The sequence below is a fragment of the Xenopus laevis genome, chromosome 7S, assembly GCF_017654675.1.
Source record: "Xenopus laevis strain J_2021 chromosome 7S, Xenopus_laevis_v10.1, whole genome shotgun sequence".
Taxonomy (NCBI): Eukaryota; Metazoa; Chordata; class Amphibia; order Anura; family Pipidae; genus Xenopus; species Xenopus laevis.
In genome coordinates this window covers 106,817,176-106,841,910 of record NC_054384.1, presented here as the reverse complement: position 1 = coordinate 106,841,910, position 24,735 = coordinate 106,817,176, and the positions used below count along the sequence as shown (strand labels likewise).

Below are 24,735 nucleotides of genomic sequence, written 5' to 3'. Positions count from 1 at the left end.
TCCAAATACACTTGTTCAGGAATTCAATTTTACATGGCTGAGTTAATTATTTGCCGTGTAAACAGTGTATTTTAGAAATAAAAACGACATCATAAAAATCATGCCAGAATCCCTATGCAGATATTGAGCACAACTGTTGCACTTGCACCTGCCTCCCCTAGTGTAGTCGATGAAGGATAGGCATTGTTGGACTTGGTGTTGGAGACCCACTGGAGGGGGCCTTCATCTCAAGAATCCTTCAACTCTGTCGTGGAGATCACCCATCCTGGTCACAAACCCCAATGCCACCATCATGTACATCCTCTTTCTGCCACCACCAATTTTAGGACCCCACCAAATTTGTACATATATTTAAAATGCTTATGGGACCCTATTCCTCCTGCCCCCCCCCAGCAGTTTAAGGATCTGCTGTCTCTGTAGTGATGCCCCTACATAAATCCCAGAAAATCACAGATGGTTTGTATGTAAAAGTTACATCAGTGTATCATGATTCACAGCAATGTACTATTTGTTGCCCATTACTGGCTGGCACCTCCTTTTATAGATTATTCTACGTAAAGGAAATTGCATATATGTTAGTGTGACTTCATGTGGTTGTAACATCTATACATATTTCCTAACTCTGGATTTTTCCAATGGATAATGGGAACTCGGATTGCCAGTAAGAAAGAAATAAACAAAGCAGATAAGGAGGAGGGGAGATAAGAGGGAGGACACCCTGGCGCATGGAATTATCAGCAGTGTGACCTACTGAGTGACCCCTGAACCAGATATTTCCCATAAATACATCTGTCTGGGGACAGGTGAGACAGAATTAGCCATTCATCTGCTCAACAGAGAGTCACAGGCCCACCAGGAACATGAAGTGTCTCCCATTCTGCTGCCTGCTGCTCCTTCTCTCCATGATCTGCCACAGGGGCCACAGCGCATCCCTTGGTGGGGTAAGTGCCACTCACAAACCAAAGAGATTAGAGATTGAGTGTTTATAGTATGGCCAGATGTCGGGAGATGGTTCTTCAACAGTGGGATATTGGGTACAGTAAGACAAGGTGGTGTATGTTAAAGTTTAGGTGGAAATTTGATTGACTTTGACCATATTACCAGTCCATCTAGGACACCTTTTGGGCAGACTTTCTGTAACAGACATTCCTTCAGAGCATAGTTAGTCCAAAGTGAAAAAACTGCTCATGCTCCTCTTGGCCAGGAGATGAGCATCAGAAGACCAGGAGATGGGGCATAAGAAGACTAGGAGATAGGGCATCAGAAGACCAGGAGATGGGGCATCAGAAGACCAGGAGATTGGGCATTAGAAGACCAGGAGATGGGGCATCAGAAGACCGCGGTTATGCACTTCCCAGCTCCACTTGTTTGGGCAATGCCCGTGGGTCATAGAACTGTAAGGAAAGTTGGCAAGAGTTTTTGGTGGCCTTCACTCAACCACATACCTTTAGCTTTTGTTGGACTACAAGTCCCAGCATCCTTCAATGCAGGAGGCTGCACTTCCACATCAGCTGAAGATCTGTTTATTAATATTGTTATATTTTATTCCCCATCAACAGAATGAAATAAAGGCTCCCGAACACCCGATCTCTGAGTCTCAGTGGGGGGAATCTGATGCTCTGGTGAGTAAATCCCATGTCTTCCCCTGTACAATCCCATTCAGTGTAATATCCCGTATGTCTATGGTATTCTTGAAGCTAAAATTACACAATAATCTCCATATGTAAAATATGTAAGATACTGTAACAGCATTCTATATTTAAGTTGTTGGTTAGAAAACTGGGGGTGGGAGTACAAGCCTGATAGTAGGAGGATTAGTAGAATTAGAAAATAATAATATCCACAGTCAGTACCTAATGGCAGTGCAAGGTTAGGACCCAAAATTTTAGTTAAACATGCAGTATGATATTAATCTCTCCCCTTTCCCAGTTTCCCCTGCCAGAATCCCTCTCTGATATCCACTGTCTTTGTCTTGCAGGGACCTCTGCTGAGGACCAAGAGAGAGCCCAACCTCCACATCTGCATATACTGCTGCAACTGCTGCAAAAAACAGAAGGGTTGCGGCATGTGTTGTCGGACCTGAAAATTCTTCATTCTGCTTCAAAAAGGAGGAACATCATCAAGCAAGACCCAACATCAAGGCTGAGCAGCTACAAACACACCCTTGTGATCCTGATGGTCTTCAAGGATCAGCCCAGGTCCTTTGGGGTCATTCCACCACCCCCATAAAATCCAGGTTCTGATTGAGACTTGCCTGTTACTATAAGGAGTAAAACACCTTCTGGATCTTGCAGTCCTTACGAATGATTCCTTCTGCCCATCAGCCCCCTCAACAACTAAATGTATTTATTTATTATAATGCTGCTTCTCTCATTTATTTATATTCTTTTTTTATATCACTATATAAGGCCTATGTCTACTTACTCTCTGTATTAGAACTATTTCATTGTAGTCGACTCTTTAATACATGTTTGATACAGTATTTGCCAATGGTCAACCGGTAACAATAAAATTTCTTATATAATAGAACAAAACCTGCCTTGTGGATACACAAATTGTATATATATATATTTTACAATACATTTTTCATTTGAATTTTCACAATGGTGTTAGTGTCAAGTGCCATCCAAACCTCATACATCAGACGCAGTGCTAACATTCCCTTTAAGGAATTGAGTTTCCAGGCTTTTCAATGATGCTCTTCTTTCAACCATGATAACTTTCTCTTCCTACTTCCCTGTCCTCTAGGACCCCTTATTGTTTTGAGTCTTGCTTTCCTATAATTGTTCTTTAACTTAGCTATAAATGTTATTCTACTACTTCTTTCCCTTCAGGCATGTTCATAATTGTTCTACCTACTCCAGCTATGCTCCCAGTTGCTCCTCTTTACTGATTTTCCTCCTCTTGTATGCCTGGTTTCCCTCTTCTGCTTCAGCATCTAATAGTAAATCATCGGGTATGAAAAACAGGCAAGTTGACACATCCCACCAGGAAAACTCTCTGTGTGTCCAGACATAATTCAGCCCCAACATTTCCCTTAGGCAGCTGGTCACCCTTGCCTATGTGCAGCTGTAGAAGACCCAAAGGTTAATCTTCTCTGCTGTTCAGGAAGTAGACTATTTCCCCTAATGACCCAGGGATCTTATGACTAGTTCCTGTCCTTATATTATATAAAGGGATGGATAATACAGCTCTATCTCTTTGGTCCCCAGGGGTATATGTGGTGGTGGCCTGCAGTATAAGGCCCCAGTATCAAGCTTAGGACCCTATAGAGGGCAACATCCATCAATGAGGAGTAATAGTGTGGCATTAGTTCTTCAAGTTTAAGGAGCACAGAGTGGTAAAACTAATCATTTACTAGTTCTAATTCCTAAGCACATAGTGGTGTGAGCCATCATATTCTGTGTTATATTTGCTATGTAACTCAGTTTTGCCTCGTTCTTTGTTGTATCTTTGTACTGTTCAATAATGATGAAGTGTTGAGAGTTACAGTGCAGCGTTCTTTATTCCTTTCCTCCACAAACCTGTGAGGGCCCAGCTGAGAGAGTGGCTCATATTGCAACAACTGGAATCAGCTGGAGTTTGGTATTACTACTAACAAGAAACTGGAACACACCATATGTATCCTACTCTCCCCAAGCTACAAGACCCAAGGATCTCTTGTTCCTCCTGCCCAATCCAGTAATAGAACCGGCCCAAAGGAGGAGTGAAATGATAGAATGAGTGGTGGGAGGACAAGATATATTGGGGATGGAGGATTATGGAAGGAAGGTAAAGTGAAAGGGAACAGGGTTAGAAAGTGTTATTATTAATAAAGAAATGTGAAACGTGAGAGAGGAGGACGTTTTTATCCAAAAAGCTCTAAATTACAGAAAGGCCATCTCCCATAGACTCCATTTTATCCAAATAATCCAATTTTTTTAAAATGATTTCCTTTTTCTATGTAATAATAAAACAGTACCTTGTACTTGATCCCAACTGTGATGCATGGGTGCAATTCTCTTACTCAAGAATCTTCTCTGCCTGAAATTGTCCCATTTATAATGACAGGGTCAATTTCTGGAGAAAAAAGGGGTCCTATACAGGTATGGGATCCGTTATCCGGAAACCCGTTATCCAGAAAGTTCCAAATTATGAAAAGACCATCTCCCATAGTCTCCATTATATTCAAATAATCCAAATTTTTAAAAATGATTTCCTTTTCTCTGTTATAATAAAAGAGTACTTTGTACTTGATCCCAACTAAGATATAATTAATCCTTATTGGAAGCAAAACCAGCCTATTGGGTTTATTTCATGTTTATATGATTTTCTAGTAGTCTTAAAGTGTGAAGATCCAAATTATGGAAAGACCCGTTATCCGGAAAGCCCCAGGTCCCAAGCATTCTGGATAATTGGTCCCATACCTGTACCTCAAAAAATCTAATTCTGGGCAACTTTCCAAAATATATGAATTACACAATTTCAATAGTAATACAATGATTTGTAAATGCAGTTGCAATTGAAAGCAATATGTTGTCCATCAGACGTGGTGGATTTGGCAGCCTATAGCAACCCCAGGAATGACCGGTCTAAGACTAGTCATCAGTGTGACTGATTCCTTACTGGTAGGAAAACGAAAGCATGTTTCAGTATATATTGCTATATACAGTAGTTGGCATGGTCCTCCTTAGCACCAAGCTTCATGATAATGGCTGATCATGTTTTTTTCTGTAGATGTCTTTCAAAGAAAAATGTCTCTGTGAAGTCCTGTTGTTCCTATCGGCTTTAACCCAATTGTTGGAAAGGAACCCAGTTATGATTCTCAGGCACATTTATGAAGCGGGATATTTCTCCCAGAAGATATACTTCAAGCTTCTGGAATGCCGACCAGAAAGAAACCAGGTCATGTCCATGTTAGAGATGGTAAACAAAGATGAAGAGTCTTGTCGGAGGTTCATCCACGTTCTCCAGCAGGTGCAGCATTATTACTGCCAACAACTGCAAAACTGGCTGAGGAACACCTTCCCAGTCTACTTCAAGCAAACCTCTGGGTCAATTGGTAAGGAAAATGGAATGGGAAACATATTGAGGTTAATTACATTTTGTAGGAGGTGGTAGGCTCATTTTAGCAGGTCTCACCAGGCTAATCCTGGAAATGCCAGAAAGGGAGCCAGTCATGAACAGAGCTGTATTTATAATGGGTTTCAAACAGAGGTGACTAACTTTAGTGCCAACAACTGTAATGCAAGTAATGTAAAAAGTTTAATTTTGTACTGATGTTCTCCAACCTGCAGGGTGTTCATAGATAGCCATACTTTATATGAGTAAAGGATACATTATTTTAGTATTTTAGTATATTTTAGGAGTATGAATAACAGTACTTGCTTATCATTACCATACCACTCCAAGCTGGGAAGACTCACACCCTACAATTACGATATTTCCCATCATTGGTCATACGAAAGATCTTTCATCCACTCTTCCAATGTTAAAGGAGAACCAAACCCTTAATTATAAAAAACCTTACCCCCTACCCTACATAGACCCCCCTCCCTGCCCCCCCCAGCATAGGTGTTACCCCCGGTAAATACCCCTACCTCTTTACTTACCCCTTGGTGCAGATTCTATGCAGTGGAGTTCACAGGCTCCATCTTCTTCTCTTTGGTAATGTTCAGGAAGAGATCCACGTATCAGCGCATGTGCAGTTGGAACAATCGTCCGGTTCGCAACAACTGTACATGCACCGAAAGTGATGTAAAGCACTGGAAGAAGACCCAAAGATTTCCAAAGAGAAGAAGATGGCGCCCGTGAACTCCACTGCACAGAATCTGCACCGAGGGTAAGTAAAGAGTTAAGGGCATTTACCAGGGGTAACACCTAGGCTGGGGGGGCAGGTAGGGGGGTCTATGTAGGGTAGTTATTTCAGGCCTTTAGTAAGCAGATTATTTCAGGCATGTGGTAGGTTGGAGTATTTCAGGCCCATGGTACATAGGGTATTTCAAGCTCTCTACTGCTCTCTACTGTGTCATATCTCTGACTCCCATGGCAGAAGAGCTGACACAAGGTCTTGATCTGTGGTGCTTTGGAGTCATTCCATGCAAGCTTCTTTCCACCATTCTGGAAATACAAACAGACAACCAATGGGAAAGGCTGCATATGTTCTGCAGGTTATTTATGAGCCTTCTCTGTTATAGGATAGAAGGGAAGCTGAAAGGACTTGTAGACTGTCTGAGCTGTGACATCCTGGATCCTCTGAAGTCAATCAGAAGCTCCTCAATCTGCGGCACTGCCTGAGGGAACTCCAGCAGGAAGCGGTGGTCCAAAATGTTTCCTCCAAGATTGATGAAGTCAATTTTTTTAAGGTTACACTGAACCCCGCTGACTGTGCGAATCTGTGCTACGTTCTGCAGCACTGCAACACCAGCCTCAAGATCTTAAACATCGGCTATGCCAATATTGGGATCCAAGGGTTGCGGATTCTACAGCTTCTACTACATCTCTGCCAAACCCTCTAGTGAGTATTGGCTGCATCACTGCTCATCTGTAAATGGACACTAGAAAGTAAGGCCTTATGGGACAAATCAATTCAAGTATAGTAACCTAGAGTACTCGGCCTCTAGTAGCACGGGCACAATTTGCTCCATAAAGTAAAACAGATGCATGGTTTACTCCAGGTTTAGAGATCCAGAGCAACTGATCAGGAGCAATAGATGTACAATCTGCTCCAAATACAGACAACTTATCAACCAATTAATTGTAATACAGAGGCAAAAGAGAAAGACTGATAGAAAAAGCCAGGAACAATAACCCTCTCATGGTGGTATATTTATCAAAGAGTGAAGTTAATAGTGAAATTCCGCCACTTCCCATTCATTTCTATGGGGTTTTTAAAGGCGTATTTATCAAAGGGTGAAATTTCACTTTCACCCATTGATAAATACGCCTTTCAAAATCCCATAGAAATGAATGGAGAGCTGCAGAATTTCACTCTAGTGGCGGAACTTCACTCTTTGATAAATTTACCCCTTTGCCTTTTCTCCAACCTTCGCTACAACTCTCTGACCAAGGAGGCCGCCATGATTGTTTCCAAGGTGCTGAAGTCTGACTGTGAAGTGAGAAGTCTCCTGGAAGTTCTAAAGTCATTCTGTGTGGCCTCCTGAAGGTTCTACAGGTCTGAAGGACAAATTGTCAACATTAGGGCAAAATGGAGACAGTAACACTTTATATTAATTTTGCATATCAGGGGTTGTAGTTTAACACTTTTGAATTGTCATAGGGCAGACATTCTTGCTCATGGGTTCCCTCCACCGTGGCTCCAGCACATTCACAGCCCCAATTAACGCCAACCCAACTAAAATGAAACGAGAGATGAATAATTAGGAGAGCAATCCTATTGCAACACTGTCTTCAGCCAGGAGAAGGTGCCAGCCGGTACTTTATTCTGGCACAGTTTGTACCTTACTCTGCTGTTCAGTTTCCAGTATGTGTGGCAATAGCATTGGCTCAGAAGGCGTGCGGTACCTGTGGGACGCGCTCAATAGTAATGAGACCCTAGAGGAGCTTTATGTAGACATCTCCAGCATCACAGACAAAGGCCTGGACAACTTTGTGCCTTGCCTGACACACAACTCCACTCTACGACTTCTAATGTGAGTTCTGCTCTTACTTTGTCCACCAAAAAACAATTTGGGGGCCATGACCTTAGGGACACATTTACTTAGCTCGAATGAATGAATAGAAGGAAAAATACTTCGAATTTCGAACGTTTTTTTTTGCTAACTTCGACCATCGAATTGGCTACTTCGACCTTCGACTACGACTTCGAATTGAACGATTCGAACTAAAAATCGTTTGACTATTCGACCATTCAATAGTCGAAGTACTGTCTCTTTAAAAAAAACTTCGACCACCTACTTCGCCAACTAAAATCTACCGGACATCAATATTAGCCTATGGGGAAGGTCCCCATAGGCTTTCCTGTCAATTTGGGATCAAAGGAAAATCGTTCGATCGATGGATTTTTCCTACGATCAATCGAACAAATGAAATGCGGTAAATCCTTCGACTTCGATAATTAATTAACCCTCGATATTCGACCCATAGTAAATGTGCCCCTTAGAGTGGTTAATTTTTGAAATTAATGATAAGTACAAATATTGAGGAGGGTCAAGAATAACCTATCACACTGTGAAGCAGGAGCTCCTCCTACTGTACACAGAAGATATTACAACAGCACAATAAAAAAATGGAGCTTCATTGAAAACTTTGAGTAAAGATAAGAGTGCAGTATTTACTCTTTCTAAATTGGGGTCACACTCACACTAGATATATAATTTATTGGCTCACATAGCAACCAATCAGGCTTAGCTTTCATTGTGTTAAGGGATCACATTCACATTTGATACTGTGCCCCACAAACGACTGCTTTCTGAACTAAGGTCTGTTGGGCTTAATGAAGTCGTTTGCACATGGATAGGAAACTGGCTACAGGATCGGGTACAGAGGGTGGTTGTTAATGGGACATTCTCTACTTGGAGTAAGGTTCTTAGTGGGGTCCCTCAGGGCTCAGTATTGGGTCCACTTTTATTTAATTTGTTCATTAATGACTTAGGGGAGGGTATTGTAAGTAATGTATCAGTGTTTGCAGATGACACAAAACTATCAGCCCAATTAATTCCATCCAGGATGTGACACTTGCAACAGGATCTTGACTAACTGGCAATCTGGGCAGCTAAGTGGCAAATGAGATTCAATGTTGATAAATGTAAAGTCCTGCACCTGGGATGTAACAATATCCACTTATACCCTTCCTCTGCGGCGAGGAAGGGGGGGCACAAGTCGGGATGGGGAGTGGGTGGAGGCAGGGTGCAGAGTGGGTGAGAGGGTTCGGGAGAATGGGAATCGGAGTATGTCGGGTCCCTCTGAAGATTTTTTGCAGGGGCCCCGTGCACTCTAGTTACGTCACTGTGTGAGGCGGTAGAAAAAATGTTGTTAGTCAATTAAAGGGGTTGTTCACCTTTAAATGATCTTGTATAACTCAGCCTGCAGCCTTGTGTCTTTATATGGTCACAGAACAACCCCTCAGTGACTTCTAATATCCTTATCATTTACAGTAGGGGGTACATTATCTCTTATAATACATGAGTGATACTTAGAGTTCCCTGTATAACTCAGCCTGCAGCCTTGTGCCTTTATATGGTCACAGAACAACCCCTCAGTGACTCCTAATATCCTTATCATTTACAGTAGGGGGTACATTATCCCTTATAATACATGAGTGATACTCAGAGTTCCCTGTATAACTTAGCCTGCAGCCTTGTGCCTTTATATGGTCACAGAACAACCCCTCAGTGACTTCTAATATCCTTATCATTTACAGTAGGGGGTACATTATCCCTTATAATACATGAGTGATACTCAGAGTTCCCTGTATAACTCAGCCTGCAGCCTTGTGCCTTTATATGGTCACAGAACAACCCCTCAGTGACTTCTAATATCCTTATCATTTACAGTAGGGGGTACATTATGAGTGATACTATATTTTATTTGACAGGGGAAACATTATCCCATGTAATAAAAACCAGACCGGACAGATTAAAGCCATGGCAGATTGGTAGCACTATGTGACATACAGACAATGTTGTACAGTCAGTTGTTTATTACACAATGAACACTTTTGTCACTTTTCCAACAAGAGACAAATATCTGCACACAATGGGGCTAATCCATAAAGCTGTAGCCGAAGTGGCACAAAACCTGCAGGGAAAGGCTTTTCCTGAGTCTGTCAAAAAACAGAGCAGATAATCCCTTGTTCTGCCAGGTTGTTTAAATTCCACATAGAAAGCACTGAAAGCCCCCGACATCCTATTGACAGATCATAGCCAGCCCCTTGCAAGGATTTATCCTGACGTAGAATTGTGAAAAAGCTGTGATTTTTTTTTTAATTAAGGGGGTTGTTCACCTTTAAATCAACTGTAAAGATTTAGAAGAAGAAGGCGTATATATATATATATATTATATATATATATATATATATATATATATATATATATTTATCCAGGTAATTCAAAAACTAGAAAAAAATAAAGGCCAACTGAAAAGTTGCTTAGAATTAGCCATTTTATAACATACTAAGAGTTACCTTAGCAGAAGTGATGTTCGGGCCAACCTCGCACGCCAACGCGATCTTCGAAATGCGGCTTCTGATATCCGGGTTGATCTTTTTTAGATGCGCGCCTCTAGCCCTGCCCCTTTTGTGACATCATTGGCGGGGCGGTGCGTCTATAAAAGGAAGTCGGGCGCTGGTGGTGGAAGGAAAAGCCCGGCCCACACATCACTACTTAACAGGGAACTACCCCTTTAAGGACTCCATATCTGATCATATTTATAGTGACAGCAGAACGCCAGTATTTAATCCATATTCTTTTTAGGTGGCTGGTACAGGTATGAGACCTGTTATCCAGAATGCTCAGGACGCAGGCTTTTCTGGATAACAAATCTTTCCATAATTTGGATCTTCATACCTTAAGGGGCAGATTTACTAAGCTCGAGTGAATAGTTCGAATGCAAAAATATTCAAATTTCGAAGTATTTTTTTGGGTACTTCGACCATCGAATTGGTCGATTTCGATTGAGTTCGATCAAATTGAATGATTTGAACGATTCAAAGTAAAAATTGTTCGACTATTCGACAATTTGATAATCGAAGTACTGTCTCTTTAAAAAAAACTTTGACTTCATACTTTGCCACATTAAAGCTAACGAAGTGCAATGTTAGCCTATGGGAACCTTCCAGAACACTTTTCTAAGTTTTTTATGCTTAAAATCGGTCGAATCGTTCGATTTTTTTTTTTACTAAAATCCTTCGAATTCGATATTCTAATTCGAAGGATTTTACTTCGAGGGTCGAATTCGTGGGTTTTTTAACCCTCGAAATTCGACCCTTGATAAATCTGCCCCCAAGTCTACTAGAAAATCATATAAACATGAAATAAACCCAATAAGCTGGTTTTGCTTCCAATAAGGATTAATTATATCTTAGTTGGGATCAAGTACAAGCGACTGTTTTATTATTACACAGAGAAAGGAAATCATTTTTTAAAATCAACTATTTTAAAAATTAATTATTTGGATAAAACTGAGTCTTTAGGAGAGAGACTTTTCAGAATGCAGAGCTTTCTCTGGATAACAGGTTTCCGGATAATGGATCCCATACCTGTAATGTTGTTTTATATCCTGAACAATCCAGGAAGTATAGCAGGGTGACATTACCATGAGGTGTAATAATGTTACATTGTTATGTAGCCTGACCAAATGCTTGCTCCCCAAAATGCTGACTTTTCTGCTTCATTGTCACCCGAAATCGGGTTAATTGTGAAGTCATGTTTTAGGTAGTTATTTATTAAAGTCCGAATGCTAAAAACTCGAAAAAAATATATATATATTTTTTACTATAGAATTATTTGTAGAATTTTTTTCGAGATTTATTAAACCCTGAGGTTAGAAAAAGTCAGAATCCAAAAATCTCAGACCTGCTAAGGTTGTATATAAGTCAGTAGGAGAGGTCCCTATCTTAAGTTTCTGTGCTCTGGGCTGGAATTACCCAAAAAGATTTTTCGGACAAAAATTTTAAAAATTCTAACAATTAGGGAAAAAAGTCAGAAAAAATCTTACAATTTGAATTTTCATTCAACATTTTTTGTTTGTCAGCGATCTGATAAAATTGTGGACTCCAGTTTGTTGGACTTTTTTCATTAAAAAAGTCAGATAAATTCAGACTTTGATACATTTTTCACTCGATTTTTTCGTTTTTATCCCCGATCCGATAAAATTGTGATTTTTTTTTAATAATAAATTAGGTCCAATCGTGGATTTTAGTTTGTTTGGACTTTTTTCAACAGAATAGTCAGATAAATTCTGACTTTGATAAATAAGGCCCTTAATGTGATTTATTTTAGTAGTCCCAAGCATTCTGGATAACAGGTACCAGTTACCCTGCGTATAAAAAAATAATTTTTTAGTAGAAAAAAAAACTGGAATTTTTCGAGATTTATTAAACCCTGAAGAAGGAAAACGTCAGAATCCATAAATCCGACATCTCAGACTTGCTGTGGTTGTATATACAGTAAGTCAATGGGAGAGGTCCCTATTCTATTTGGAAGTTTCTGTGCTCTGCGCTGGAATTAGCCCGAAAATGCGACTATTTTAGGTTTTTCGGACAAAAATTTTAGCAATTTGGGAAAAAAGTCAGAAAAAAACATACAATTTTAATTTTTTGCTCGTTTTTTCGTGTTTATCCCCGATGTGATATAATGAGATTTTTTTTAATAATAAATAAGTTCCAATCGTGGATTCCAGTTTGGTTGGACTTTTTTCTTTAAAATAGTCAGATAAATTTGGACTTTGATAAATAAGCCCATTAATGTGATTGATTTTAGTAGTCCCAAGCATTCTGGATAACAGGTCCCATACATGTACACTGTACTGAGTTACCCTGCGTATAAAAAAATAAATTTTTAGTAAAAAAAAAACCTCTAATTTTTCGAGATTTATTAAACCCGGAGGAAGGAAAAAGTCAGAATCCATTAATCCGGCATCTCAGACCTGCTGAAGTTGTGTATAAGTCAATGGGAAAGGTCCCTTTCCTATTTGGAAGTTTCTGTGCTCTGAGCTGGAATTAGCCCAAAAATCTGACTATTTTGGGCTTTTCGGACAAAAATGTAAAAAATTTGAGCAATTTGGGTGAAAAGTCAGAAAAAAACGTACAATTTCAAGTTTTTGGCTCGATTTTTTCGTATTTAGCCCCGGTTCCCAAGCATTCTGGATAACAGGTCCCATACATGTACACTGTACTGAGTTACCCTGCGTATAAAAAAATAAATTTTTAGTAGAAAAAAAACCTTGAGTTTTTCGAGATTTATTAAACCCGGAGGAAGGAAAAAGTCAGAATCTATTAATCCGGCATCTCAGACCTGCTGAGGTTGTGTATAAGTCAATGGGAGAGGTCCCTATCCTATTTGGAAGTTTCTGTGGTCGAAAATCTGACTATTTTGGGCTTTTCGGACAAAAATTTGAAAAATTTGAACAATTCGGGTAAAAAGTCAGAAAAAACGTACAATTTGAAGTTTTCAGCTCGATTTTTTCGTGTTTAGCCCCAAATCGATAAAATTGTGATTTTTTTAAATAATAAATAAGGACCAATCGTGGATTCCAGTTTGGTCGGACTTTTTTCATCAAAATAGTCAGATAAATTCTGACTTTGATAAATAAGGCCCGTAATGTGATTGATTTTAGTAGTCCCAAGCATTCTGGATAACAGGTCCCATACATGTACACTGTACTGAGTTACCCTGCGTATAAAAAAATAACTGAATTCAGGTATAGAGTAATAAAGGGCAATAACATAAATGTGGGAAGCACCAAACCTTCCCCCTCACCTCCCTAGTGATGAATCATGTACCAAACATTGTGCAAAAGTGAGTGTCAGCAATAAAGGGGTTAACCCTGGACGCTTTGTTTGCAGAGGCCTCGTTTCCAGGAGCAGAAAAAGAAAACTGTCCCTCTCATCACATCCATTCAGGGCCCAGAGTGCCAGCTAAGCACATGCTTTTATCATGGACCATACCAGCTCCGGGAGAGAGGGGTGGGATCTAGTGACTTCTATTATCAGGTAACGGGGGGGAGGAAACTGTTTTTACCTGCGTCAACAAAAAACAAGCAAAGTGTTTGGGCATCATGGGGTTTTTTTTTGGAACCCAGCCTAGTCTGGGTCTTTTCAGCTCTGCTCAGCGCAGGAGAAACATCTCTGACAACTCACCTCTTGCAAAGGCTTCACACCTAGGTAAGTACATCTTGTTACTGGCATGGGACATGGCCACTCACTGGACTTACAACTTTAACCTCCCAAAAGACTTTTGTTTATACATTTTAAATAATGTTCAGTGGTTATTTGTAAACGTAATTGACATTAGAAACCCTCTCTGTCTGCTTGTTTATATTCTCTGCACTGCTGGTTCTGACTCCTGAAAGGCATCAGAAAGAAAGACACAAACCCTGCTTTCAGTTACACTTAACTTCAAAACTATTTCATTTCTTGAACTCATCTACATTAGATAGTTACTTAAAATACAATTTTCTTTCATGGTCTAGAAAAAAAATCTTTTTAAGGGGGTTCTCCCTTTAAAATAAGGGGTCTGCAGTCCTGACAGATGTTTCTTAAAAAACATAGGTGTGTATATAATTACAGGTATTTGACTTTTTATCCATAATGCTCTGGACCTGGGGTTTTCTGGATAAGGGGTCTTGCTATCATGAGGATTGTCATACCTTAAAGGGGTTATTTACTTAACTCTGAATGCAAAAATCACAAAAAAATTGTGATTTTTGTTTTATAAAATTGGACTTAAAAAATCAAAATTTTTTTGGAATTTATTAAAACCCGAGGATGGAAAAGTCTGAAAATCCAGCATCAATCGAGGTTGTATATAAGTCAATGGGAGAAGTCCCAATGATTTTTTGATGTGTGCTGGGTTTCGTGCAATACCCCAGAGTTTTCCGGTGAAAATTCAGAAAAATTCAGAAAAAATTGGGATGAAAAAATCTCGAAAATCTGTTTTTTTTTTACAGCAAAGCAAATTTTCGGCAAAATTTAATAATAAATAAGCGTAAAAAACCAGAGTGGATTTGATCGGAGTTTGTAGCAGAAAATATTGAGATAAATTCGGACTTTGATAAATAACCCCCTAAATAACCCTACTAAATTCAAGTAAACATTAAATAATCCCAATAGGCTGGTTTTGCTTCCAATAAGGATTAACTATATTGATATATATTAATTATATCTTAGTTGGGATCAAGTACAGGCTACTGTTATTATAACAGAGAAAAGGGAAAATTATTTTTAAAAACTTGAATTTTTTGATTAAAATGGAGTCGATGGGAGATGGCCTTCTCCCATCGGAAGCTTGGAAACTTTCTGCATAACGGGTTTCCAGATAACGAATCCCATACCTGTATATAAGTTGCATCGCCTATGGCCTTCATTGTTCTTTTTGGAGGGGTCTGTGAGTTTGGCTTGGACATGAACGGATTTGCGTAGCATTTTTTCCAAAATCTTTGGGGCGCAATCACATTATTTTTTTTGATGACATCATACCTTTAATAAAGTTGTTTTTAGTACAGGGACATTGCTGGGACCCAAAAGAGTCTACATGAAAATACAGAGATATTTCCATGTTGCAACAAAATGGCTCTGTGGCTGGCCACTAATGTATCTCCTATAGGGTCTCCTGTATCTTCTATAAGAGTCTCCTGTATCTCCTATAGAGTCTCCTGTATCTCCTATAGGGTCTCCTGTGTCTCCTATAGCAGGGGTGCCCAGACTTTGTCACCTGATGATCTACACTTGGCACCTGACGTTTTACCTTGAGAACTCATAGCAGGATGGCACAGAAGCAATTCCATTTATAAATACCCCAAGTACCCCAATTTGTCGAAAAGCATTGAAGTCTATGGGCGACTTTTATGCGCAACAATTTTTTCTGTGGTCGACCAGGAACTTTAAAGTGATCGAATGGTAGACTGCGATCAACGTCTTGGACACCCCTGTCCAATAGGGTGTCATGCATCATACATGTGGCATGCGTGATACATTTGCACAGTGTGTGATACACAAAACTTCTATCCTTCTATTCTCATCTCCATTTCCCATAGGTAGAACCGCAAGGACGCCATGATGTACAGTTTTATGGGTGGAGGACTCTTCTGTGCCTGTGTGGCCAACATCTTGCTGGTGGTTTCTACAGCCACTGATTTCTGGATGCAGTACCGGCTGTCTGGGGCCTTCGCCCATCAGGGCCTGTGGAGATACTGCTTGTCCAGCAAGTGTCACATGCAGACAGAGAGCATCGGTGAGTGTCTCTTCTCAACCATCTCGTGTTATTTTGGAAATTTGTTGAACTGTTGGATTGGATTGTTGGAATGGGGGCAGACAATCACATCAGCCTAGCTTAATCCATCCCTACTGACTGCCCATCTAGTGAGGAATCGGTTGTTTCCCAACATTGGCATTATGCTGACTTTGGCTTAAATTTCCCGGGGGCTTTTATCTACAGCTGTGTTATCTCTCCAGGTTTTATGATATTCCATGGAAACCAGTTTCAGACCAGGTCTTCTAGGGCCCATCAGAGAACCTGACACCCGGAACAACATATATTAAATATGGGTAGTGCCTAATGTCTGGTATGGGTTTTTATGAAGGCAAATACAAGAGGTCCTCTGCACTCAACCCATCAATATTGAAACATTTTGCCTAAATCTACTAAAAGTGCCTTACCCTTTAAACAAAGCAGGGATTGTTTGTCCATATATTGCAATATATTTAAGCTGGCCAACTACGTCAAACTACGTCAAAAGCCCACAGTGGAAATAATGATGGGTACATGGAAATTCTCGTAGGCTTTGGCACACAGGAGATGCCCTAGTGGCCAGTCCAACCCTGATGAGACTATTCAGTGAAAATGTGTAGGACTAAACAAGTGCTTAGGGACTACTCCCTTCAATGTGTATCATATCTCCAACTCTCAACTTATTCAATGGAATTTGCAATCTTCTCTCTGAAGGGCATATATCTGGCCTGTGTCCTACACTACTCAATGATCTACTTAATAAAGGATAACTGAACCATGGATGTATGGTTTCACCGAATAATCTAGTATCTGGAGAAATTTACTCCATCATAGGGACTGATTTTCTGACATAAGTGCTGAACTGCACCAGTCCCATCAGCCCATGGCAATTATTCTTATTATCTTTGCTTCTTTTTCTAACTTGAAGTATTTTACTATAATGATGTGGTATTATAAGGTATTGGAGTATCACTTTGTTAAAACATTGCCTCTTGTTGTGGCAGCTTACTGGAATGCCACCCGTGCCTTCATGATTCTCTCCGCTTTGAGTTGCTTTGGTGGGATCATCGCTGGAATTCTGTCCTTCTCTCACTTTTCCACCTTCCAAAGGTTTAACAGATCCTTCGCTGCAGGCATCATGTTCTTTATTTCCAGTAAGTAGTCAGGGCATAAACAAGGGATATCAGACTGCTCATGAAACTGTAGCTCCTAGATTTCGTTTATCAGCTCTTTGCCTGCATCATGTTGCTTGAGTGCATGTTGGGATATGTAACCAGAATAACTTAAGTCTCCTAAATCATAACACCCACAAGAGGCTGGGTTAGTAGTTTTAGGTAAGGTCCTCCTTCTCTCATTATTGCTCTCTCTTTGCCTTTTCTCCCTAGCATTCTTTGTACTGCTGGCCATGGCTGTCTACACTGGAGTAACCATCAATTACCTTGGCAAGCGCTTCGGAGACTGGCGATTCTCATGGTCCTACATCCTCGGTTGGGTGGCTATGCTCATGACCTTCTTTGCAGGTATGTGTCTTTTGCCTTTACATCCCATTGTTTGTGTCCCCTCTTAGTGACCAGCACCCTCCCAAGTTGCAGTCTAGTTACACAATACCTTTTTATTTGCAGGTATATTCTACATGTGTGCTTATAGAATGCACGATAGTCGGCGAGGGTCAGGACCTCGTTAATAGTGAAGAAGCCCCATTGAAGATTAACAAAGCAAGTCCTGATTGAGAAATGAACCTCCAAATGAAAAGACCTCCAAACCTTACTCTCTGTATCCATAACCTCACGTTTCTCAGGTTGCACAGTACATCTATGCACTATGTAAAAGGGTCTTCTGTTAAGTCCTAACATGCTTCTTTTTTATGGCAAACTGTTTCAGATACATTTATGAGGGACTCTCTTATGTAGTTCTCCGACTCCTGATGAATTATAGTGTCCAAGATCTACAGATTCCAGGACTATAGAGGGTAGTAGGTTCTGGAATATGTTTAGAAAAAGCTGGATGGTGATCACCATGCATAGACTTTGAACAGTATGTACATTTAGAACCTTTAGTCCATAAAAGTCTTCTCCTGCCTTTGTGTTTAACATATGCTGAGTGCATAAGTTGAGCTAGGACCAATTTCCAAACTGTTGAATGCTGCCCAATATATGATCTCTGACTAGTAATAAAACAAAATACCCTTTATGGTGGAAACAACCAATAAGTACTACTCAACCCTAGAGGCCTCCTGCTAGATATCTTGAAGAACAGCTGAAGATCCTTTAAGACTATGGGAAATCATCCAAATTGTATATAAATGTGTAAGGACATGCACTCAGATATTAGAGTACTACACTGAGCAGAAGATCTTATATTCAGTTGACATGACATTGTCCACTCATGAATGTGTCTGAAGACGGTAGAGCTTTAAAAAAAAAAGGCATCTTAGACTATAGAGAATTATCACAATGTAAATTCAACTATCCCATTCTTCTGCATTTGCTGGGCATATTTTGGGTTATACAAACAACAGAACAGAATGATGTGTTGGAAATTGTAGATGAGCAACTTTTTAAACATTAAAGATAGTCATACACTGAGCAACGTAGTCCGGCAAACTAGACTTATTTGACCATTGATTCAACAGACCAATCTGTGATCCCACCAAATGGCACTTCATGGTTTTGTTCATAAGGAAGAATCAGCCGTATTTTCACGTATGGGTGCTCAAAGGCCAGATTGGAAGCCAGAGGGACAGTGTTGCTACCGAGTGTCCCTTACAAGCTGTTTCTATTTGGCTTGCCGGTTGAATTAGTGGATTTTATTTTGGCATCTTTTGGCTAGGTAGTTATCTAACTTAGCAGCCTCTGGGTTGGCCAGTAGCCCTCTACACAGCTTGGTTCTCGATTCTGGACATCTCAGATGCCATGACCCCAAACTACAGTTATTATCTAAACTCTCCTTTTGAGCTTACACAGATTATAATGGTCTCACTCCTAGGTCATAAATTACCCCGCATAACTGCTTGTGTCGCCTTTTTTAACCGGTTGCCCCTGAGGAAAAATAACCATATCAAGGTACTTGCAAACACCTAAGGACATTCACCTCTTGTACTTACAAGTTCTGATTTGCCCACAAATGTGTTTATAATAAAAGAGAAACCTGATGTTTTCATCAAGGTTTCAGTGGTGAAGTAGAAGTTCCAAGTGTTTCCTTTCTGATTTTATTACTTTTATTTTATTAAAGGATAAGTAAATCTTTAAAATAAGTGAATGTAAAATTGATGAGGGAGCTATGCTAAGAAATTTTGCAATGTAAAGTCATTATTTATTTTGTTTTTATTCCAAGATATTAAGGGATACATGTACTGTTAATATGAATGAATTTTGTTACAACAGCACCACCTGCTGGTCAGTTTCCCACCAGTCTGACCACCAAGTAGTCAAGGAAGTTGTCAGGAGAAAGAACGAGGCTGCTCTGATGTTCTTCTGCTTAGGAATAAAATTAGAAACCTTTCTCACATCTTTCCTAAGCAGAAGAACATCAGAGCAGCCTCTTTCTTTCTCCTGACAACTTCCTTGACTACTTGGTGGTCAGACTGGTGGGAAAATGACCAGCAGGTGGCGCTGTTGTAACACAATTCATTCATATTAACTGCATGTGTATCCCTTAATATCTTGGAATAAAAACTAAATAAATAATGCATTTACATTGCAAAAGTGCTTAGAATAGCCCCCTCATCAGTTTTACATTCACTTATTTTAAAGGTTTACTTATTTTTTAAAGGATTAAACACGCACACATTCTGTTCCCCAAAACACCACCACGTACACAAATGATAACTGTCAACCAATCATCACATAAATTCTGATGTCAATGGGCCCATCATGGTTCTGTATGAAAAGAAATGATGAATAAGATCCAGTCCACAAAGTCAACTTTGTTTATACACATTTATTGAAGCCAGAACCCACACAAGAATGTTTTTTTATTATTCATATTTACAACAGTATGCATAGGGGTAATGGAGATTCTATGCAGAAATGATCAGCAGGGTTGGAATATTTACTTTTGGGGGAGAAAAACACATCGGCATTTTTTAGCATTGTCACAATTATATTTATTCGCTTCAGTGCATCTTGTGCGTGAAAAATGGCAGGTGAACAAAAAAGCGGCACCTGATGAGAATGAAATGAAGAGAAATTAAGATACAGTAATAAAACTGGGGGGTGGGTCTGTTTTGGTGGTTATTACAGCCACGGGGTTGGTTGCTGAGATGGGAGCAGTATAAGGTTCTGGTATTTCTGGTTCTATCCTGGCATGATAGTAGCTCACCCCTCCTAAAATATATAAAAATAAATATAGTAAGGAAAAACCAAAACCAAGTAAAGAGACCTTACTGGGGTAAATTTACTGAACTTTTTTTGGGAGTAATGTGGAATGCAGCAAATCTAAACCACTTTAGGTTGTTGGTGGGTACTGGTAGTGGGTGCTAATACTAAAGTGTTACCGTAACCATCTTGCCCAAATTTCTCCATGTTATTTCTACTGTCACCATAACATTTTGCCCTTCTCCACCTTTTTGCTTTTGTCACTATATTGGCCTACTGTCTCCATCTTACCCTACTGTCTCCACCTTATTCTACTGTCTCCATCTTGCCCTACTGTTTCCACCTTATTCTTCTGTCACCATATTGTCCTACTGTCTCCACCTTATTCTACTGTCTCCATCTTGCCCTACTGTCTCCACCTTATTCTACTGTCACCATATTGTCCTACTGTCTCCACCTTATTCTACTGTCACCATATTGCCCTACTGTCTCCACCTTATTCTACTGTCACCATATTGCCCTACTGTCTCCACCTTATTCTTCTTTCACCATATTGCCCTACTGTCTCCACCTTATTCTACTGTCTCCATCTTGCCCTACTGTCTCCACCTTATTCTACTGTCACCATATTGTCCTACTGTCTCCACCTTATTCTTCTTTCACCATATTGCCCTACTGTCTCCACCTTATTCTACTGTCACCATATTGCCCTACTGTCTCCACCTTATTCTACTGTCACCATATTGTCCTACTGTCTCCACCTTATTCTACTGTCACCATATTGCCCTACTGTCTCCACCTTATTCTACTGTCACCATATTGCCCTACTGTCTCCACCTTATTCTACTGTCACCATATTGCCCTACTGTCTCCACCTTATTCTTCTGTCACCATATTGCCCTACTGTCTCAATCTTATTCTACTGCCCTTGTGATAACATTCCTCCAGAAGTGTTGTAGATTGCCCATAACTTAAGGGGCCTACCATTTCTGGGAGATGCTTATTTGAACACTTTTGGAGTAGGATGGCCCCTTTCTAGTGGCACCCAAACTCATGCACAATATATCATTGCCTGTTAGATCAACTGACACCTTTATGGCCCCAATTTATAATTGCAACCTAATGCCTTTAATATTACGCATATATCACATGTGTATGGCATATTATTAATGAGAAAAGATGAATTCTGCAAGTTTTTACCCCAGTTAGCGAAAATCTTACCTGCTGTAAATGCAAGAACGGCCGCCATCCAACCCATGATCAGTGCCCACGAAACACTCTCAAATAATATGGAGAGAACGAAATGAATCGTTCCGTGGGTCATTCCATAAAGCTCGAAAAATCCTGTAAACACAGGAATAATGCTTTATAATCGAAAACATGAGCCAAACTCCTATGCCTGTCATCCCTTCAACATGGCATTAAAGGAATAAATCCCCTTGTGGGAGGGTCTGTGGATCCTCAGTTGGAATCGAGTCAATTATGTCCTGAAGAAGACACAATTTTGTTTCTTGGAGGTGGCCAGACCTGTTACAGGCGCTATGACTGTTACACTCAGGGTAAGGCCAGAACTGAGAATACAGGAAGGAACAGCCCCTATCTGAGAAGGAAAAATATAATTTACATGGCCGGCCTCCATCTGCTGTTCAACTACAATCCCAAGATCCCATTCAACTACAGCTGAGGGGTTGCAAGGTTCAACATGCCTGATGTGCGCTACAACTATCTAACAGAATATAACTGGTCCTTTGTCCATCTATTTACAACACTAGAATCCCTAAAGGAGAACTAAACCCTCCTTTAGCCAAGTCCCCACTGGCCCAGTGTTACCCTGGAATTGTGTCCCCTCTAGAAATACTGACCGCACATGCAGAGTCAGCAAAGCTCACTGGCGCCATCTTCCGGCGCTTCGGTATTTGTCTGGTCTTCTTCCTTCCCTTTGGCAATTTCAATTACTTTCAGCCCCCCTCCTAGGGTGTTGCCTAGGGTGCCCTTTCGGTTTGGCCCAGCTCTGGCCCAGGCCTTCCCAACCCCAGCTGGAATAATGGCAATAAATGCAGCCCCTGCTTTCTCTATGGGGCAAATTCCCTAACCAGCAAAAATTCGGCAGCAACGGCTTTGCAGCCATCGCAACACTTCGCCAGGCATAAATTCGATAGGACAACGCCAAGTCGCGTCCAGGGCACCGAATGCTGGTGAACTTTCACTAGCATTACTTCGGCAATCAAAGCGAAGATGCACTAGCATTGCCTAATTTACATACGGCGGGAAATGATAAAGTTGAATGGACGTAATTGTTGCAGCAAATACATTACACTACACAAGTCCAGGGAACCTTAATAAAGACAACAGAGTTGTTATATTGCCCTACACATGAGCCCACTGTATAGTTTATGTTCCATATGTTAGGAAATGTAGGGGGGAACCCGGTTACCCAAAAAAAAGACGCCAGAGTTTTTTTTGTACTAAAAATTGAGGAAGATCTATACACTCCAGTGCACTTTGCCTGGTCTGAGCTGGCAAAGGCAAGTCTGGCGCAAGAGGTAACGTTCAGTAAAATCTGCATATAAGTGAATTTGCGTAGTTACGTCTGTTCGCCAGAGCGAAAATTTGCCGTTAGAGTGCGAAGCAATGCTTACGTGTATCTCCTCCGCTAGCGAACTGGCGCCTGCGCCCGTTAGGGAAACAGCGAAGTTCCGAAAAGACGTCAAGCTGGTGAATTAGTCACTTCGCTCTTTAGAGAATCTGCCCCTTTGTATTTGCTCAAGTGCAATTCGGGGTTTATCATCGCTGTCAGCCCTGTGAGTGTAGCAGGCAAACGCCGCGGCTCACTATTTACCTATAACCAGCATCCCGCGTCCGATCATTCTCTTGAAGTTGGAAATGGTGGAGAAGTCGTATTTGAAGTGAAGCATGGTGGCGGCATTAAACAGCAGCGCTAAGATAAAGCAGGTAATGAGGGCGGCTTTTACGTACCCTGAAAGAGAGAGAAAGTTGGCAGAAATACATGTACAGTATCAGGACATACGGAAAGCCAAAAGAGACAAAATTGTCCTATGGAATAAGACAGATATGGAATTAAATTCATCAAAGGGTTACATTCTGCATTTGGTGTGTCTGAATCTATGGCAGTTTATACTATTATCGTATTATATTGTACTTACCCAGTCCCGTCTGTGAATAGCAAACATTGGCATCGCAGCCTTTCCATAGGCCCAAGTAGAGTAACCCATTGCGAGCATTGATCCAATAATCTGACACCAAAGCAATGAGTAGGAAGAGATTACTGGCGGTTATCATCAGCGCCACTGCCAACCTCAGCCGGAAGGAGGACTCCGCGCTGAAGGGGAACGTAAAGAAGGGAGATAAAGAATTTTGTTACTATAGAGGCAATAAATCAAATGTCACAGTAGCAACTTAGTTCATGATAAAGTCATTTTAAAGGAACAGGAACACCAAAAAATTTAAAGGAATGACAATATACTGTACCGTAGTCCTGCACTGGTACAACTGGTGTTTTTGCTTCAGAAACTCTACTATAGTTTATATAAACAAGCTGCTGTGTAGCCATGGGGGCAGCCATTCAAGCACAGGATACACAGTAGATAACAGATAAGTACTACTATAGTTTATATAAACAAGCTGCTGTGTAGCCATGGGGGCAGCCATTCAAGCACAGGATACACAGTAGATAACAGATAAGTACTACTATAGTTTATATAAACAAGCTGCTGTGTAGCCATGGGGGCAGCCATTCAAGCACAGGATACACAGTAGATAAACAGATAAGTACTACTATAGTTTATATAAACAAGCTGCTGTGTAGCCATGGGGGCAGCCATTCAAGCACAGGATACACAGTAGATAACAGATAAGTACTACTATAGTTTATATAAACAAGCTGCTGTGTAGCCATGGGGCAGCCATTCAAGCACAGGATACACAGTAGATAACAGATAAGTACTACTATAGTTTATATAAACAAGCTGCTGTGTAGCCATGGGGGCAGCCATTCAAGCACAGGATACACAGTAGATAACAGATAAGTACTACTACAGTTTATATAAACAAGCTGCTGTGTAGCCATGGGGGCAGCCATTCAAGCACAGGATACACAGTAGATAACAGATAAGTACTACTACAGTTTATATAAACAAGCTGCTGTGTAGCCATGGGGGCAGCCATTCAAGCACAGGATACACAGTAGATAACAGATAAGTACTACTACAGTTTATATAAACAAGCTGCTGTGTAGCCATGGGGGCAGCCATTCAAGCACAGGATACACAGTAGATAACAGATAAGTACTACTATAGTTTATATAAACAAGCTGCTGTGTAGCCATGGGGGCAGCCATTCAAGCACAGGATACACAGTAGATAACAGATAAGTACTACTACAGTTTATATAAACAAGCTGCTGTGTAGCCATGGGGGCAGCCATTCAAGCACAGGATACACAGTAGATAACAGATAAGTACTACTATAGTTTATATAAACAAGCTGCTGTGTAGCCATGGGGGCAGCCATTCA

At 40.5% G+C, this 24,735-nt stretch overlaps 2 protein-coding genes across 2 annotated transcripts; both read left to right on the top strand.

The window, feature by feature from the left end:
* The first annotated feature begins 797 nt into the window (after positions 1 to 797).
* LOC108705601 (hepcidin) lies at positions 798 to 2,529 on the top strand. The gene is made up of 3 exons (XM_018242493.2): positions 798 to 941; positions 1,560 to 1,622; positions 1,979 to 2,529. Exons 1-3 carry the CDS (start codon positions 861 to 863, stop codon positions 2,081 to 2,083), a joined length of 249 nt encoding a protein of 82 aa, XP_018097982.2. The 5' UTR covers positions 798 to 860; the 3' UTR covers positions 2,084 to 2,529.
* An 11,245-nt stretch (positions 2,530 to 13,774) lies between these two features.
* Positions 13,775 to 19,068, top strand: MGC84384 (protein). Its single transcript, NM_001093942.1, is given in 5 exon segments — positions 13,775 to 13,822; positions 15,694 to 15,890; positions 16,892 to 17,041; positions 17,273 to 17,407; positions 17,510 to 19,068. Coding segments are annotated over 4 exon segments (522 nt in total). The 5' UTR covers positions 13,775 to 13,822; positions 15,694 to 15,715; the 3' UTR covers positions 17,572 to 19,068.
* Positions 19,069 to 24,735: the final 5,667 nt, after the last annotated feature.

Excerpts from the sequence above, each read along its gene's own strand:
- LOC108705601 (XM_018242493.2), top strand. The coding sequence starts at position 861 with ATGAAGTGTCTCCCATTCTGCTGCCTGCTGCTCCTTCTCTCCATGATC. Across the intron at positions 942-1,559 it reads ACAGCGCATCCCTTGGTGGG|AATGAAATAAAGGCTCCCGA; the intron begins GTAAGTGCCACT and ends CCCCATCAACAG. Across the intron at positions 1,623-1,978 it reads GGGGGGAATCTGATGCTCTG|GGACCTCTGCTGAGGACCAA; the intron begins GTGAGTAAATCC and ends TTTGTCTTGCAG.